This window comes from Nanorana parkeri, unplaced genomic scaffold (genome assembly GCF_000935625.1).
Source record: "Nanorana parkeri isolate BGI_ZX_2015 unplaced genomic scaffold, ASM93562v1 scaffold133, whole genome shotgun sequence".
Taxonomy (NCBI): domain Eukaryota; kingdom Metazoa; phylum Chordata; class Amphibia; order Anura; family Dicroglossidae; genus Nanorana; species Nanorana parkeri.
This window is the reverse complement of record NW_017306401.1, coordinates 27,811-44,390: the sequence shown is the minus strand read 5'-3', so window position 1 is coordinate 44,390 and position 16,580 is coordinate 27,811. Positions and strand designations below refer to the sequence as shown.

General features: G+C 39.7%; 1 protein-coding gene across 1 annotated transcript in view; it reads right to left on the bottom strand.

Moving 5' to 3' along the window:
* Positions 1-16,580, bottom strand: part of LOC108784939 (cytochrome P450 4V2-like) — a 39,699-nt gene that overhangs the window by 15,967 nt on the left and 7,152 nt on the right. Inside the window, exons 4-6 of the mRNA XM_018553891.1 lie at positions 11,159-11,349; positions 7,196-7,265; positions 5,155-5,281 (exon numbers count right to left, since the gene is read on the bottom strand). Of these exons, the coding sequence (XP_018409393.1) occupies positions 5,155-5,281; positions 7,196-7,265; positions 11,159-11,349 (388 nt within the window). The remainder of the gene's footprint in view (positions 1-5,154; positions 5,282-7,195; positions 7,266-11,158; positions 11,350-16,580) is intronic.

The window sequence follows — 16,580 nt, the reverse complement described above, 5'->3', positions numbered from 1 at the left end:
TACGTATATATATATATATATATATATATATATATATATATATATATATATATATATATATATATATATTCAGAAAAAAAGCAAATTGCACCCATATTGTAAAGCAGATCTAAAATGTAGCTTATACTTGAGTAATAAGTGTATATTATACATTTATTTCAAATAATGAATTGTTAATTGAAAAATATATTTTGTCTATTTTGTAAATAAAAGAGTATTATGTGTTTGAGCTCATTATCCTGCAATTTTCCTAGATGACAACAGCAGTGTCACCTGCAGCAGCCTGGAAAAACTGCTCTTCATTAAAACACGGGTATGAAATGTGCATCAAATGTAGGTCAGATGATGTTGTAAAATGGTTCATGTACTGTATGTAGAATGTGTACATACAGTGTAGAATGTAGAAGGATAGCTAACAAACAACATCTTAAAATTAAAGGTCACCTTTCTCATAAATGTGTTAAAGCGGACTTAGCATGCTATGTGAATGTAAGCAAAGTGATGTTTAACTGTAATACTTATACGCATGTATTGCCAGTACTTCCCCTGTCAACACCTTCACCTGCTTTTCTCTCCAGAAGGAACGAGCCATCTTTGCTCACACATTGTTGAAGGTCAGCATCTACTGCCTGACCTGAATCACAAATGTCTAACACAGATCAGAATGCTATGGCAGCCTCCCACCTTGTGACTTGACACAAAGTTACAATGTTGATTATGGGGGTAAAGGAGATAGAGGAAATGCCTCACTCTGCCCGCAGAAGACTAATGACATCATCCTGTCTTAGGCAAAGTCACTGGGCTCATTTTCTTATTAAACAAGTTAGAGGGTTTTTTTCATTAAATATTCTGTTGTTGTGTATTGTGACATGTCAAAAATATATGACAATGATTGTAGAAGATAAGCTTTGTATTTATGTGCTGTTTTATTCCATTATCGTGTTCAAGCTCTTCAAATGCCCATAGCCTCTAATGGAAAATGTAGAATTATGCTTTTTCCCTTCAGAAAGTTGTCATGTTCACCCTTTATATCCTTTTTCTGTAATTCACTGCACCCAGAATTGAAACTACCTCATGTTGGAAATGCACTGGATGGCGCTGTAGTGCAAAGCTAGTCTATGGTAGTCTGTATGTTAGTTTTCTATATGTATACTTATCTATGATCTATATGTTTCCTGTTTGATGTTGTAATCCTGTAAACATGTATGCAACATTATTCTAAGCAATATCTCAGTGCTGCATCTAAACAGATAACCACAGACGCTAAACAGAATACGGCAAAGCAAAAAGAGCTGCATCCAAGCTACTGGAAGATGGCAAGTAGTTCAGATATGAAGTTTGCAATTGCAAAGCTCAACAATAGCAACTACCAGCTGTGGAAGTTCAAGCTTGAAATGCTGCTAAGCAAAGACGACTTGTGGCAAATACTGAGTACAGACAGACCCACTAATGGATCCGTGGAGGAATGGGACAAGAAGAACAGGCAAGCAAAAGCAATTATAAGTCTGCTAGAGGAAGATGACCAGCTCATCCACATAATAAAAAGAATACAGCTAAAGGCATGTGGACTGCATTACAAAAATTGCATGAGCGTTCAAACCTGAAGAGTAAACTATATCTGCTACACAATGTATATAAGATGAGGCTAGAAAAAGGCCAGGAATTGCGTGAATGCCATGCTGTAAATCATAGAACAACTACGTGCAATTGGTGAGGAAATTAAAGATAACCACATGGTGGCATTACTGCTATGCAGCTTTCTAGAGTCATACAGTGCTCTTATTAATGCTCTAGAAACCAGACCTGAGCAGCGACTAACACTAGAATACCCCAAAGGAAAATTAATCTATGAATATGACAGAAGGAAAGGAAATATGCACAATGAAGAAAAAGAGAAAGCCCTCAAGGTGCATGAGAGTGCAAAGCAAAGCAAACAAAGCAGATCGTGTTTTCGCTGGATCTGGAAAGCCCAGCAGAGAAAGCGAGAGGCACCTACAAGAGAAAGAGCTACGGCAGCTACAAAGGAAACTCCAGGCACATAATGGAGCACTACCTCTAAAGTGACTCCGAACAGTATATCACGCGGATGGTGTATTGTAGACATGTGCGATTCACTTTGTACAAAATTTCGGAAATTCGGACATTCGGATGCATCCGAATTCCGAATTACAAAAATACAGAATGCAAATTCCCGAAATTCGTTAGCGGTAGTCTGGACGAAATTTTGTTTGTTGGACGAAATTCCGTTTCAGAAAAGTGACATTAGAAAACTTTTTTTTTTTTTACAGTCTGCAGAAGATGAAAAAAAAATAAGCGTGAGGTTCCCCCCCAATTCATACCAGCCCCTTTAAGTCTGGTAGGAATGTTAGGAGGGACCCTCCCCCAAGTTAAAACAAAAAAAAAGTATGTGGGGTTCCCCCAAAATCCATACCAGGCCCTTTAGGTCTGGTAGGAGTTTTAAGGGGGAACCCCAGGCCCAAAAAATTGGGGGGAAAACGGGGACAATCGAGTGCCCCCCTCCCTGCACCTTACCAGGCCACGTGCCCTCAGCATTGGGAGGGTGTCCCCATGCCGATGGGTACAAGGGCCTCTTCCCTACAACCCTGAACCGGTGGTTGTGGGGGTCTGCGGACAAGGGTGCTTAGTGGCATCTGGGTACCCCTTTAATTAAGGGGCACCCATATGCTGCCCCCCTTGTGAATGAGTAAGGGGTACTTGTTCCCCTACCCATTCACTAAAGGGTTAAATCAAATAGTTATTAAAAAGTCTAGACTTTAATAGATCGATGAATTCCCCGCTGTGTCCAGGGGCCGCGGTGTCATATAAATAGTATTATGACACCTCGGGTCTCAGACCCGAATGGCATTCGGGAGCTCCCGAATGCTATCGTGTTATATGACAGCTCAAAATGTCAAATGGGTGGAACAAGCCCCGCCCATTTGTTTACATTCGGGCTGGAGCTGTCATTTTGCAGCGTGTCTTTGTCGGGTTCGGACGGGTCGGACTTTTTTTATTTTGGTGAGTCGGCGGATGCCCTTCATCGTGATTGACGTTGGATTACATTGATGGATCCTTTTTTTTAAATAAAAGACTTGTCAAAAACTGACTCTGTTTTTTATTCAATTAAAGGAATTTTTTCAAGAGTGTTGTGAGTTTATTTACTTTTAATTTGACCCTTTAGTGAATGAGTAGGGGTAACAACTACACCTTATTCATTCACAAGGGGGGGCGGCATCTGGGTGCCCCTTAATAAAGTGGGTACCTCGATGCAAATAAGCCCCCCTGCCCGCAGACCCCCACAACCACTGGGCCAGGGTTGTGGCGGAAGAGGCCCTTGTCTCCATTGGCATGGGGACAAGGTGCTTTTCCAGGGGGGACCCTGAAAAAGCACCCTCCTAATGCCAAGGTATGTGGCCTGGTATGGCGCAGGGAGGGGGAGATGCTCCCTTGTCCCCCCTGCCAGGCCTGGGCTCGGATTAAGGGTCTGGTTGGGAAATTTAGCCCCACTTTTTTTCCAATTTTTTGAGGGTGGGGCCTGGTATGACTTTTATGGGGGAACCTTGTGCACTTTTTTAAACTTATTTTTAACTTGGGGGGGTTCATGCTAACATTCCTACCAGACCTAAAGGGTCTGGTATAAATTGTGGGGGAACCTCAACCTGCAAGAAAAAAATAGATTGTTTTTTTCTTTTGTCTAATGCCACTTTGCTGCGACAATTTATTAGTAAGGAAATTTCGTTCGTACATACTACCGCTAACGAAATTAACGAAAATTTGGATTTCGTCTGAATCCTTAAACAAATTGACTTTTAAGCCCGAATCCCGAAAAACTAAATAATGAAAAATACAAAACAAAACAATTTTTTTTTTTGCGGGCGCACATGTCTAGCTGATTCCAAAGCAGCGTAGGTATGTGAATTTGACTTGGATTAGCCTTTTGCAGTTTGTTGTGAGTTAAGGTCCTCTTTCCTGCCAGGCGGTTCTGCTCTCCTACCGCCTACTTGCCAGACAGTCCTGCCCTGTATGTCAGATTGTATATATCTCAATACTGGACAACCAGAAATGCAAATGTTTGTCTTGAGTATAAAACTTACTTTACCTGAACTCTAGGTTATATATCATGCTTACAACGTTTATTATTTCATTACAGTGGCGTAACAATCGCCATAGCGACCCAGGAGGCCGCTATGGGGCTCGGGCACAGGGGGGCCCGGCCAGGGCATCCCTCTGATGCCGTGCGGGCCACCTGGGTCGCTATGGCATATCAGGGTGCTGGCTGTCAAGAGGAATGACGCGCGTTCTTCCTCACATCTGCCGCTGAGCTGTGTCAGTGACAGCCAGCAGCTTCTGCAGAAGAGACTGGATCCAGTGTTTGCAGTGAAGGAGGAGGCGGGGCCCGGCGACCTAAGAGCAGGAGGGGCCAGTGATGTAAGAGGAGGCGGGGCCCATCAATAGAGGAGAAGACAGAGCCCGACGATGAAAGAGGAGGCAGGGCCCGGGGATGGACGCGGTGGACTGCGCTGAAAGGTAAGAGGTGTGCAGCCCACTTGAGACCCTGCAGAGCCCGCCATAGAGAGTCTATGGCGGGCTCTGCAGGGTCACTCTCAGGTGGGCTGTTTGGTATATCAGCTGGGCTCTGCAAGGGGCATAACTAGAGATCACAGGGCCCCATACAAAATTTTGCAATGGGGCCCTGTGATTTCTAGTTACGCCCCTGTTTCATTAGTTTTGTTTTCAGAAGCAAAAATGTTCTATCATTTGTAACTGTAAGATGACCAATATTGTGTACATAAATGCCATTTGCACAGGTCTCTAATATCATCACATTTAAAAGATCAGCTCATCTTATATACATAAGAGCTAAAAATCTACTTCTTATAAAACCCAGATGAGAATTTGGTAGCATTGTAAGGTATAGACTAAAATGCATGAACAATCTTCTTCAATTACTTAGAAATAGAATCAGAATGTTCCTTAGCTCACTGGACCTCTATTCTCTTTAGTACCCAATCACACATGTAGGGAAATTTAATAAATAGGGTTTCCTAGAACGAAAGATTCAAGTTAACACAGTTTTACTAAGCTAAAGAAACATGTCACTCCTTTACAGAGACAAAAAATGAAAGAATAGAAACCGATTTGAAAATGACTCACAGTGTCAGTAAATGAGTGCAGAATGTGAAGGTTCTTATCATGCTCTTTGCCTTCTGCGAGCTTTGAGTATAGGAGGTCTGGCCATAACCATGGCAGCCTCTGCCTGCGATGAAGGATATCACTCATTCTAGTATGAGAAAGAAATGAAAAATAAATGAATATTTAAATCACATTTCTGAATTAATGAAGTACTGTAAAATGCCTTAAAAAGTAGGCAATTATCATTTAAAATTAAAAAAAAAACACCAGCCATGAAGCTTCCAATTTTTTTTTCTTTTAATAAAGGTCTGCTGTTGTGATCCACCAAAAGCTGTAGTAGCAAACATAACAGGTCTTATTTATTGCACAGGCCTACTTTGATTTGAAAGCTTTGGGTCAACATGCCCTGGGACGTCTAAACTACTTTCCAAAAATATAAGCTTCCCATGCCTACAAAGTGTAAGTTGAGAAATGTATTATTACAACCTGTGGCAGCACAGTGGCTTAGTGGTTAGAACCTGTGCCACTGGGGGTCCCCAATTTGCATCCTGGTTAGGACACTATCTGCAAAGACTTGTTTGCATGTTCTCTCTGCACTTCTGTGGGTTTTCTCTGGGTACTCCAGTTCCCTCTCACACTCCAAAGACATGCTGGTAGGCTATATCTGTAAAAAATAAGTCAAGGCAACTGGACTTGCATATACACTAGGGCCACTTTAGACAGGAGCCAATTTGCCTGCCAGCATGTTTGTGAACTTTCTCATTCATCCAAGTCATGGTATAGCTGTAAAAAATAAGTCAAGGCAACCGGATTTGCTGTATTTTTCCTGAAGACGTTTCACTGGTCATCCAATCAGCTTTCTCAATTGTATAAGCTATATTATTATTATTGTTATTATTATTATTTTACAAAAGTAGGGAGTGCTTTCAAAGCTTTTTTTTTCTACACCACTTGACACATTTCAGAAACCCACAATGCAACTATTCCTATGCTTAGAATAGCCCACTAGACACTATAAACAGGGCTCGGAGTTGGTGGAGTCCATCCTATCTAAGTCACATTGTAAGGAAGAAAATGGCCCCAAGGGTTGACTTTCATCAAAATTTAAAATGTTTCTCATCTTCACCTGTATAGCTATATTATATATGCAGTTAAAGTGTATTTCCACTGTTGCAGCCAAATTTAGGAAAACCCTACCATATGTTAGTTATGTGTTTCTATTCACACAACATACTGAAAAATAACATTTAAAAAAATTCATCCTACTAGATTTTTTGTTAAATCAGGCAAGATGGCTGTTTCCAGGTTTTTCATAGCCCTTTTACAACGGTCTGTCCCAATAGAAAGTCTTGGGGTTGAAATTTGGGGATTGTGATGAGCTTCATTAACATACAATGCACAAGCCACATTTAAAATAAATAGAACCCAAAAAATTGTAACCCTTAAAACCCCAACCCAAGTAAAAGCTATTTAAACTGCAAAAATCATTTTCTTTTATTTTTTAAGCTTATACTATGTGAATGGAAACGTTTAACAAATGTAAAATAGGTGGTATCCTAATTTGTCTGTGAACGTGCAAATGCTCTTTAAAAGAGAAAGCCAATAAATAATGTTTATATGTGGTACCTGACACCACTGCACAGCCTGACACTGCACAGCCTTACTGGGTTTCTGTAACAGAACTAATTTATGGCAATTTGGAAGTTGAAATTCCAAAGTGTCTTCCAAAATATTCTTGCTGGGCTCACTGTCTTAATTAAATTGACAGATGCTGATGGATAGACTACCCAAGGTGAACTATCAAGTGCAATACTATAAGGCTTTGCCAAGTGACACACTTTTGGACAAATGATCATCCAAAGGTGAGTTGGGTTTTGAATAAAATGTGAAGGGTGCACAGCATCAATACGTGACTGAAAGTTTTCAGCCTCTATTCAGATTTCAGAAATACTACATTACAGTGTTAAATCTTTCTGTTTTACATATACAGTATAACATAGAGGAAGACCCATAGATTCTTCATAGAGGATCATTTATAAATATCAATAATAACAAAACCTACTTATAAATTGCTTGGATATATTCAGAGCTGCTGTTACTTTGTGCATGGATTTTCTTCCCCATGGCAGTTTCTGTAGGTAAAAAAGAACAGGAAACACAAAACCAGCATTGAAAATTGGTCTCTTATTAAGAACAATGAGGCTGTCTACACAGTGCTCACGTAAGATGCTTTAATAAAGACAATTGTACATAATGGTCCATTATAGCAATTTACTATCTGATCATTACTGAAATGTACATATTTAAAATTATATAGCTCGTAACAAAATTGCCACTCTTCATACATTTTGTATTGCTTATTGTAGCTTCCTCCCTTATTTCTAGGACATCATTAATGAATAATAAATAGAACTTGCTATTTATCCATGGTAAGGGTATCATGCATAGGAAAATTGCACCTCTGTTTACTTAGCAGTTTGCCTAATAACACAATAATTTAAATCATTAGATTACAATGCTTATTGCTGATTACTGGTCATCTTGTCTTTTTTGTGAATAAAAATACATCACCATTCAACACCTCACACCACTACCATGGCCACCAACCACAATTGTCTGGATTATATATGTTCTCCTATTTGCATCCCTTTTCTAAGTTGAATTGCTCATTGTGTAATTCCTCCTAACCCTGCAAATGTTGGTCATTTTCATACAGCTCATGTCCACAAGTTGAATTTCCTTACACCTATATCAACACCACCGCTGTTTTGTTTACAGTAGAAGCAGTGCAACTGGAGAATAAGAGAGCCATGGACACTTCTTACATCAGACAAACAGTTTTCTTTAACTCTTGGCGCCAATGGCTGCCAGCTGAACGATCCACTTGCTGTTGCATAATCAAAGTTTTCAACAGTTTATCACAGTTTTTCACAAAGACTTGAGGGGCTGCTCATCCAAGGCTCTGGTGCTTCCACCATGAACATAAAAAACAAAAGGGAACAGTGCGCCACCTCCATGTGTAAAATAATTTATTAAAATAAATAAAACAAGGGATATATGTACTCACAAGCAAACGTTTTCATCAGGCTTTAACAACAAACAAGAGGCCACACTGTCTGTTAACCCAACATGGTATCGCCCCAACTATGTACCACGGTTGTCTCCGGTCACATCACCGTTCACTGGCAGGCAAGATTGATGCGTTTCAGGGGCAAGCCCCCTTCATCAGAATCATCATGTTGGGTTAACAGACAGGGTGGCCTCTTGTTTGTTGTCAAAGCGTGATGAAAACGTTTGCTTGTGAGTACTTATATCCCTTGTTTTATTTATTTTATTAAACAATATTACACACGGAGATGGCGCTCTGTTCCCTTTTGTTTTCACACTTCTAAATCAATCTATACCTTCAGCAACTACTTTTAGGGAGCTTTAAATACATGCACTGGTACGTGGTAGCCACCAGGAAGTTACACACCATATTATATGTTCCTAACACAAGGAAACCATTCTTCACCAAGGGTACATTAGGAAACATGAAGTAGTCAAGGAGATTTGCCTAAGGTCTTTGCCATAGGTAACTCCATCAAAACTAGAGTAAGGAGCAAATGCGTAGTGAGGATCACAGTCAAGTTCAGTTCAGGCAGAATACTATCAAGGTTAGGACAAGTAAGCAATCAGATCCAAAAACTCTAACAAGTCTGAGAAGAGCAGGTTTGGGGAGATCAAGCATAGGATGGGTATAGGGTCTACACAAACTGAGAGTGGGCAGGGGTCAAGGTGTACAATAAGCTAGAAGACAGCAGTAAGAATATAGGTAATGGACCCTGGCAATGACAGAATGCATGAGAATCCTCTTTAGACAGAGCAACAAGAAAAAGAATCTGAGGATAACAGAATCATATTGAAGCACACTTTTTAAAAGAGTATGGACCAAGGTGTGTACTTGACTTCACCTGTGCATGTACACAACTCACCTGAATAAATTAAAAGAGCAGGTATATTTGTGCTAGGACACAGGTCTGCCTCATCCAAGAGGTCTGAAATGCATTAAAGAAGAGAAGGACTGCAGCAGAGAACAGAAACAAAAGCAAAGCAACAGGTGAACAGCATGACCCAGGGAAGATAGAAGAAAAACATAAAAAAGAGAAGCTGCGCCAGAAGGAATAATGATCAGAGATATCCAACAGCCACACAGATAGGGGAGCAGGACTCAGATGACTGCCAAGCACCCAAATGGGTGAAACCACCACAGATTCCTGACATATGCCCATGTTCACTAGAGCTATCCATGAGCTGGCTCCTTGGGGGATAGGGTGCACCATCACCAGTGGAAAAAAAAGGTTCCCTTTGTTTGCGCCTGTAACTAAGGGACACTTGTAACAGCAGTGTAACTAAAGGCGGGTGTACACAGTTCATTACAGAGTCCACAATTGGATTGTGAACTGGCTCCAGCATTAAGAGTTTTGACATAAACACTACAGCCAATGGATTAATAAGCCAATTGGACAATTAGATGGTGCACGATTTGTTCATGCATCAGAAACAAGTTGAGCCAGAAACTTAAAGTACAAGTTTACTTTTTAAAGAAGAACCTAGCACACCCTTCCTTGCCCCATAACCTAGTCTAACAAAGAAGCCCCTCACCCAGATGCTTAATTACCCCTCCCTGAAAGCAGCAGCCTCCTCTAGCGTTTATATCCTGGCTCAAGATTTTCTCTGGGGCTAGCAGCGCCTGTGTAGTAACTCCCTATAGACTTGAATGAAGCCATAATCTTACAGTAGAGATGCTAGAAGTACAGCCCCACTAAAGTCTACGTGAAGTTACTGCTTAGGTGCAACTAGCATTAGCACTGCTAGCTGGGCCTACTCTGGCTTTATTTTCTTACTCTGGCCTCTAATATATTGCTAGCTGACCAAGACGTGCTGAGGAAGTACAGTTCTCTACATCTGCAACAGATGTTTCATGTGCTTGTGAATCAAGCTAGCTTCATTTTTTTCATGCTCTGACTTGAGAATTTATGACATTGTCTTTATTTAGCATCACACAAAAATGAAGCACTCCAAGTTAATGTTATTTACTATTTTCATATCTTGAAATTATATTTAAATTTAAAAACATTTTTTTTTTTAGATGTGGACAGAGTAGGGTTAGAACTTTGGTTAGGTTTTTATTACTCGTTGACAATCTAGGCCAAATTTGCTCATCTGATGCAATAGTGCAAGGGTGGGGAACCTCCGGCCCTCCAACTGTGGTGAAACTACAAATCCCATGATGCCTGTGGCTGTGAGAATCTTGCAATGCCTCATGGGATTTGTAGTTTTACCACAGCTGGAAGGACGGTGACAGAGATTGTAATCATCCACCACTCTTACCAAAAAAAGGTTTGGTTTGGTTTTATGGATTAACTTAAACTTTAACTTTTTTTTTTTAAACTTACATTGTTCCATCATGGTCACATCTAGTTCTTCCTTTCCAACATCTGGAGGGCAGCTGGGGATGCTGAAATTCACCGTAGTAGCCTATGCTAAATACAGTCAGTGCTAGTCTCTTACAAATGATGCACGAGTGACTACTGTATATTGAACAAAGTGAGCTGCTTGCTAAGCACCTCCGCCATTCAAAGAACATCTTGTACTTTTCTAATGAATACAGGATATCCTCTGATTGAATGAGGCAAGAGAAGAAGAGAGGAGAGAAAGATGGCATTACAATCTTCGTCTTGTCCAATCAGAGTCAGTGTTAAATTAAGAAAAATACAATATGTTTTCTGAGTGGTGGAGGTGCTGAGAAAGTGACTCCCTGTGTTCAGTATACAGAGGGCAAGGCGCTCGAGCAGTACCAAGGAAACAGCAGTGCTGACTATATGAAGCACAGTCTACTACAGTGAATTTCTGTTTTCAAAGCAGTCTTCTGGGTTTAAAATATGAAGAATTAGATGTAACCAAGCTAGACCAGTTTAATAAAAATATAATTCCTGGTGATTAGCTCTAAATGATTACATTTCACCACTACCCCATAACCTACCAGATATGATATCCAGGGCACACAGAGTTACATCCATGAAGCAGTTGAAAGCATCCATATCCAAACAGTTCTTAAATTTCTCAACTAATATTCTTGATTGTTCATTCATCACTTCCAAGAATTCCGAAAGAATGGTAAAATGGAAGGTTGGGGTTATCATTTTTCTCCTGGAACGCCATTTTTCCCCTGTGCTGAAAATGTTAAAAAATCAATTATTAATTAAAAATAACAATGTTGATTACAGTCTTTACCTGGCTCCAGGTTTTTCTGCTGAATGCAACTGCAACATGCCTTTCAATCTCAGTTTCTACATTTGATGACAGTTGAGTCTGATAGTATTGAACGTTTTTTGATGAATGGTAGGTTTCACAAACCTCTCTCCTCCCTCTATCTTCGACTGACCTGTGCTGACGGTCCCACAATACCTCATCTGTTTGGAAAATGGAAAGCTGATATCCCTTCACTGACGGAGGATGACTGGGGGGGAGCTGTGTACAGTACTACTAGATGACTGTTGTCTCCCCTAGAGATACATGTTTCCAGTTGAAGTTCTTACATAGGGAATATTTCATTCCTTCTCGACTGGCAGCTATTTACCATACAGGGGACGTTCTTTGTCATAGGTGCAAGGTGGCGGTTGGTACCCTTTTTCCATGTGGTTTGATTGCTGCAGCCCTATAGGATTTCTGTACTCTCCATAATTAATAGTGTCACTGGTTTGCAACTTGTAGCGAATCCTAAGATATTCTTATTGGGTCTGGTGGACCAGGTGCCCGCTACCCAAGCTACTAGACTCCTAATTTCTTATGTGACCTTCTATGCTAGACCTGAGATTGTTATTAGATGGAAGCTGGATGCGCCGCCCTCTTTATAAGCTGACTTATATGAGTCGGGATTGCCCACGTAAATTTGATCACATTTGGATGGACTTGGACTTGATGGAGGCTAGGGGACTAACATTGGAGGGTTTGAGTTGTATCCCATCCCCTCCCATTGTGTTTGCTGTGGGATTGTGAGATGTTCCTATACTACAGAACCTGCTGAATCTTATGCCATAATGCTGGCTTACCCTAGTGAGATATTGACCTTATGCATTTTGAGATTTGGTCCTTAGCATAATTGATGCTCCTTCTCCTGCTTAAGCTCTCTGCACTGCGGATTGATTGGTGTGATTTTATGTATTTATGCTTTTACCAGGAAACCTTTGTATTATGTACCCTGTATGTTTCTGTATTGCCTTTGTGGCCTATGTTTCTTGTTTGTCCTATTTGTTCCTTGTTAATATGTCAAACTTAATTAAAAAATTACTGTTAAAAAAAACAACAATATTGATTCTTGAAACTTGCTTGTTTGCTAATTACTTCTAATGTGGATGATATTTTCTATAGTTCTGCTGTGGTGTTTGCATTCTGTAGGTGTAAGAAATCACAAGGTGTGAAAACTTGTCAATGAATGTTCTCAGCCCGCTACATGACATATGAATCATCTATATCTCTTCTATTTTTATGCTTCAGTGTGATATGATCTCCCCGTTCCTGAATACCCCTTAACTCCTGCTTATGTCATCCCTAATGAATACATTTATGCAGCAAATATTGTGACAGGTGTATAGACAAGAAGATAAAGGAATGTTGTCTGCAAGCAGATTTATTGTGTCAATACAAATTTACTGAATGTTAAATATTTTTAAAGGATTTTATGTTCCAGGTGCTTCAGCATACAATAACAAATAATAGTTAACACCTAAAGTATTCTAGGTTAACCCTCTGCAACCTATTACATTTCTAGAAGAAATGTACATAAAAACTGGGATTCCTAATGTCACATATATTGAAATGTCAATGTTCAAGCTGGCCAACTGCACCAAAGTGATCCCCTTCTGCCTTGTCCCCACTCTGCAAGCAAAAGCCAAATACATACAGTATCTCACAGAAGTGAGTACACCCCTCACATTTTTGTAAATATTTTATTATATTATTTCATGTGACATCACAGAAGAAATGGCACTTTGCTACAATGTAAAGTAGTGAGTGTACAGCTTGTACATCAGTGTACACTTGCTGTCCCCTCAAAATAACTCAACACACAGCCATTAATGTCTAAACCGCTGGCAACAAAAGTGAGTACACCCCTAAGTGAAAATGTCCATATTGGGCCCATTAGACATTAATTAGACATTAATGGCTGTGTGTTGAGTTGTTTGGAGGGGACAGCAAATGTACACTGATATACAAGCTGTACACTCACTACTTTACATTGTAGCAAAGTTTCATTTCTTCTGTGTCGTCACATGAAATGATATAATAACATATTTACAAAAATGTGTACTCACTTCTGTGACATACTGTATATATATATATATTCTAAAATCTAAAATCAACCATATAGATCCTCGCCCATCACGAAGGACGATGGTCACCGACGTGTTGGAAAACAAAATCCCTGCCACCCACTGAACACCGGCCGCAAATGACAAGTCTGCTTCAGAAGGTAAACAAAGGGGTGGAGCAAGCTGTGACTTCGCATGACTTGTTCCGCCCATTTGTTTACATTCCATAACAGCTCTCAGTCCCCTAAAAGAATATAAACAAATGGGCAGAACAAGTCCAGTGAAGTCACGACTCACTCTACCCCTTTTGTTTACCTTCCAGAGCAGACTTGTCATTTGCGGACGTTGTTCGTCAGGATCTGATATGGCGGCAGGGATTTTTTTTTTGGTGCATTGGTCCTCCCATAGCAAAGGACCCCCCCCCCTTGTTAAGGGCATGTGGTCTGATGCAGGAGGGGGCTCATAGTTGCCCCCCCCTTTCCTGCTCCTTCATGCCGATGCTCGGATTAAGGTTCCAGTAAGGGATTTTAAAAGGGGACCCCTCACATTTCTGCCAGACCTAAAGGGTCTAAATAAATGTTTTTTTTAAATCCAAATAGAAACAAAGCAAAAACAAAACTAAATTTAGTCCCGTGCACAAGTCTAGTTTTAATCAGGTATAATTGCCCTAACCCTTCTATGCCTAACATTTATTTTATTTTTCAGGCTAAGATGGTACATTAAATGTGAGTGATATAATGTGAGGTGGTTTAGGTGCACATTGTTTTTGCACTTTATTTTTCCTTTCATAAAATGCAACGGTGTGCAGCTTAAAGAACCGATGGTAATAAGTATAGTCCACTTTAAGTACCCTAAAACCTAAAAGACTTTATCAACATAAAAGAAAAAGGAAAAAAATGCAACACCTAAAAGAAAAGCCCAACTTGCAGAAAAAAAGTTTGTTGTGGAAGGCATAAACGGTAATTTAAAAGTGACCACTGACCTCAAATAAACCATAAAATGAAATAAAAGAGAACAAAAAAGGCACCAAAGGGGTTGATTGCTTAAAAAACTAGCAATCAGTATGAAAGTACATTTTCCTAACTGACTATTATTTCTCTCTTTGAAGTTTGTCAGCTTTCCTTATGCTTTCATTACAACATATTCCAATTCCCTGACACCATGGTTGCCCTGTGTATGGCTTATCCCTAAATAAAAACCATATTGTCCTTCTAAGCATGCTGGCCATAGTTCAAAGGCCATGTAGTGCGTTATGGGTTAAAAAAACTTCTCAGGACTTACCTCGAATCCCAAACCTTAAGGTGCCCATACACCCATATTTTTAATGTACCGGAATAATATGAAGACCTGGAAACACAAAAATCGGCAGAATCTGCTACTCAGAAGCGGCAGGAATATGTAGTGTGTGTAAAAGTAAGGAAATATTTTAAAGCAGGATAACAAAGCCTTTTTCATTTATTTCACAATGCTTGTTCTGAATACCTATTAGTTAAACTGACCTTGGACATTGGAACACTGAACTCTTTTCATGTTTGTTTATTTTAATGACACTAAAACAGATAAAGGTTTGTGATTGCCTATAGCCTACATAACTACACCCTTGTTATTGTACACAACCGCTAGCGGGCAGAGGTGACTATGTTAGCTCACATGGCCCTTCATTTACACTGATTGTTACATTAGATTTAGTGACTCACTCAAGCAGACCTATCACAAATTAAAATACCTTTTATTAGAAGCCATTCTTTCTTTGATGGTGTATATATACAGCTGCACTGCATGTCATGGCACAGGCAAATAATGGCAGTGTTCATCTGAGGTCATTTGGCTTTGTCACATAATACATTTTGGGGCTAAACTACTTGGTGAGTCTTATCTTTTGTTACTAAGAGATTTAACCATGTGCAAGCAAAAACTTCCTCTGAAGTGAAATGGCTGCTCCGAAATCTTTTATCTTAAATAGGAACTTTACCCTTATCTTTGACCACTTGCCCTCCGGCCGATTGTAATTAAAGGGCTGGATGGCTCACTCTTGATGGCTGGTGGGCTTTTTTAAATGTCCTTCCCCACCCGTGCTAATGCGTGCGCCCCTGCGCATGCACGAGCGGGAAACTGAAAACATTGTGCACAGCCAACGCAGGCTTGCGAGGCCCTTATGTGATATCAATAAAGTTAAGTGTAAAAAAAGTTTAAAAACTGCAATAAAACACATTAAAAAAACATAAAAAATAAAAAAATGTTTAAGTCCCCGCCCCCACATACATGCACATACAAACAGGTGTCGGGTGCACCTACGTGCGAAAACGACGATGGCACCACATATGTTACATACCATCGCAAACATCGAAGTGCAAGCAATAATTCTAAGGCCATTAACCCTTTCGCTGCCAAGCCCTCCGGAACATTTTGCGCCTCAGCTGGACACACCATTTTTGCAATTTTTCCCATTGATTTGATTTTCAGCTGCTGTGTTGCTAGCATTTGTAAAAGACCCCCCAAACCATATATTTTCTGAAAGCACAGGCCTGGTAGAATAACAAGATGGTGCTACTAAATTTGAAGGCCCTGCGAAAATTGCGTAAATGTTTCTCAAATTTAAAATAACATGATAAAAATACACAATTCAATTGATAAAGCACTAAAATCAGTATCAGTGCACAAAAAAAATATTTTCTGACTAAATCTAAAAGATAAAACTGTATTGAGTTAATAAATAACAAATATTTTGACATTTTAAATTGAGCCTTTTTGCAAAAAGGTAAAAAAATGAAGGAACTCAAAACTGTAAATAAGCTATTTATGTTAAAAATAGTTTTTGCGCTGTGTTGGTGTGTTGTGATAAAATGATACAGGCGTATTTTTAATTGCAACACAAGGTATCACAACGCAAGGCAATGCGTCACAAAGCTTTGCCATGCACTGCCACAGTTACATTAATGTTTTTTTAAAGAAGAAAAAAATCATGCACTGCGATGCGTTCTAACAACGCACTGCAGCGCATGTGCATGGCGTACACCACGATATGGTGCACATTTTTTTTTTACAAATTATTTATTTATTTTTTAATCATTTATTTTTTTATATATTTTTTAA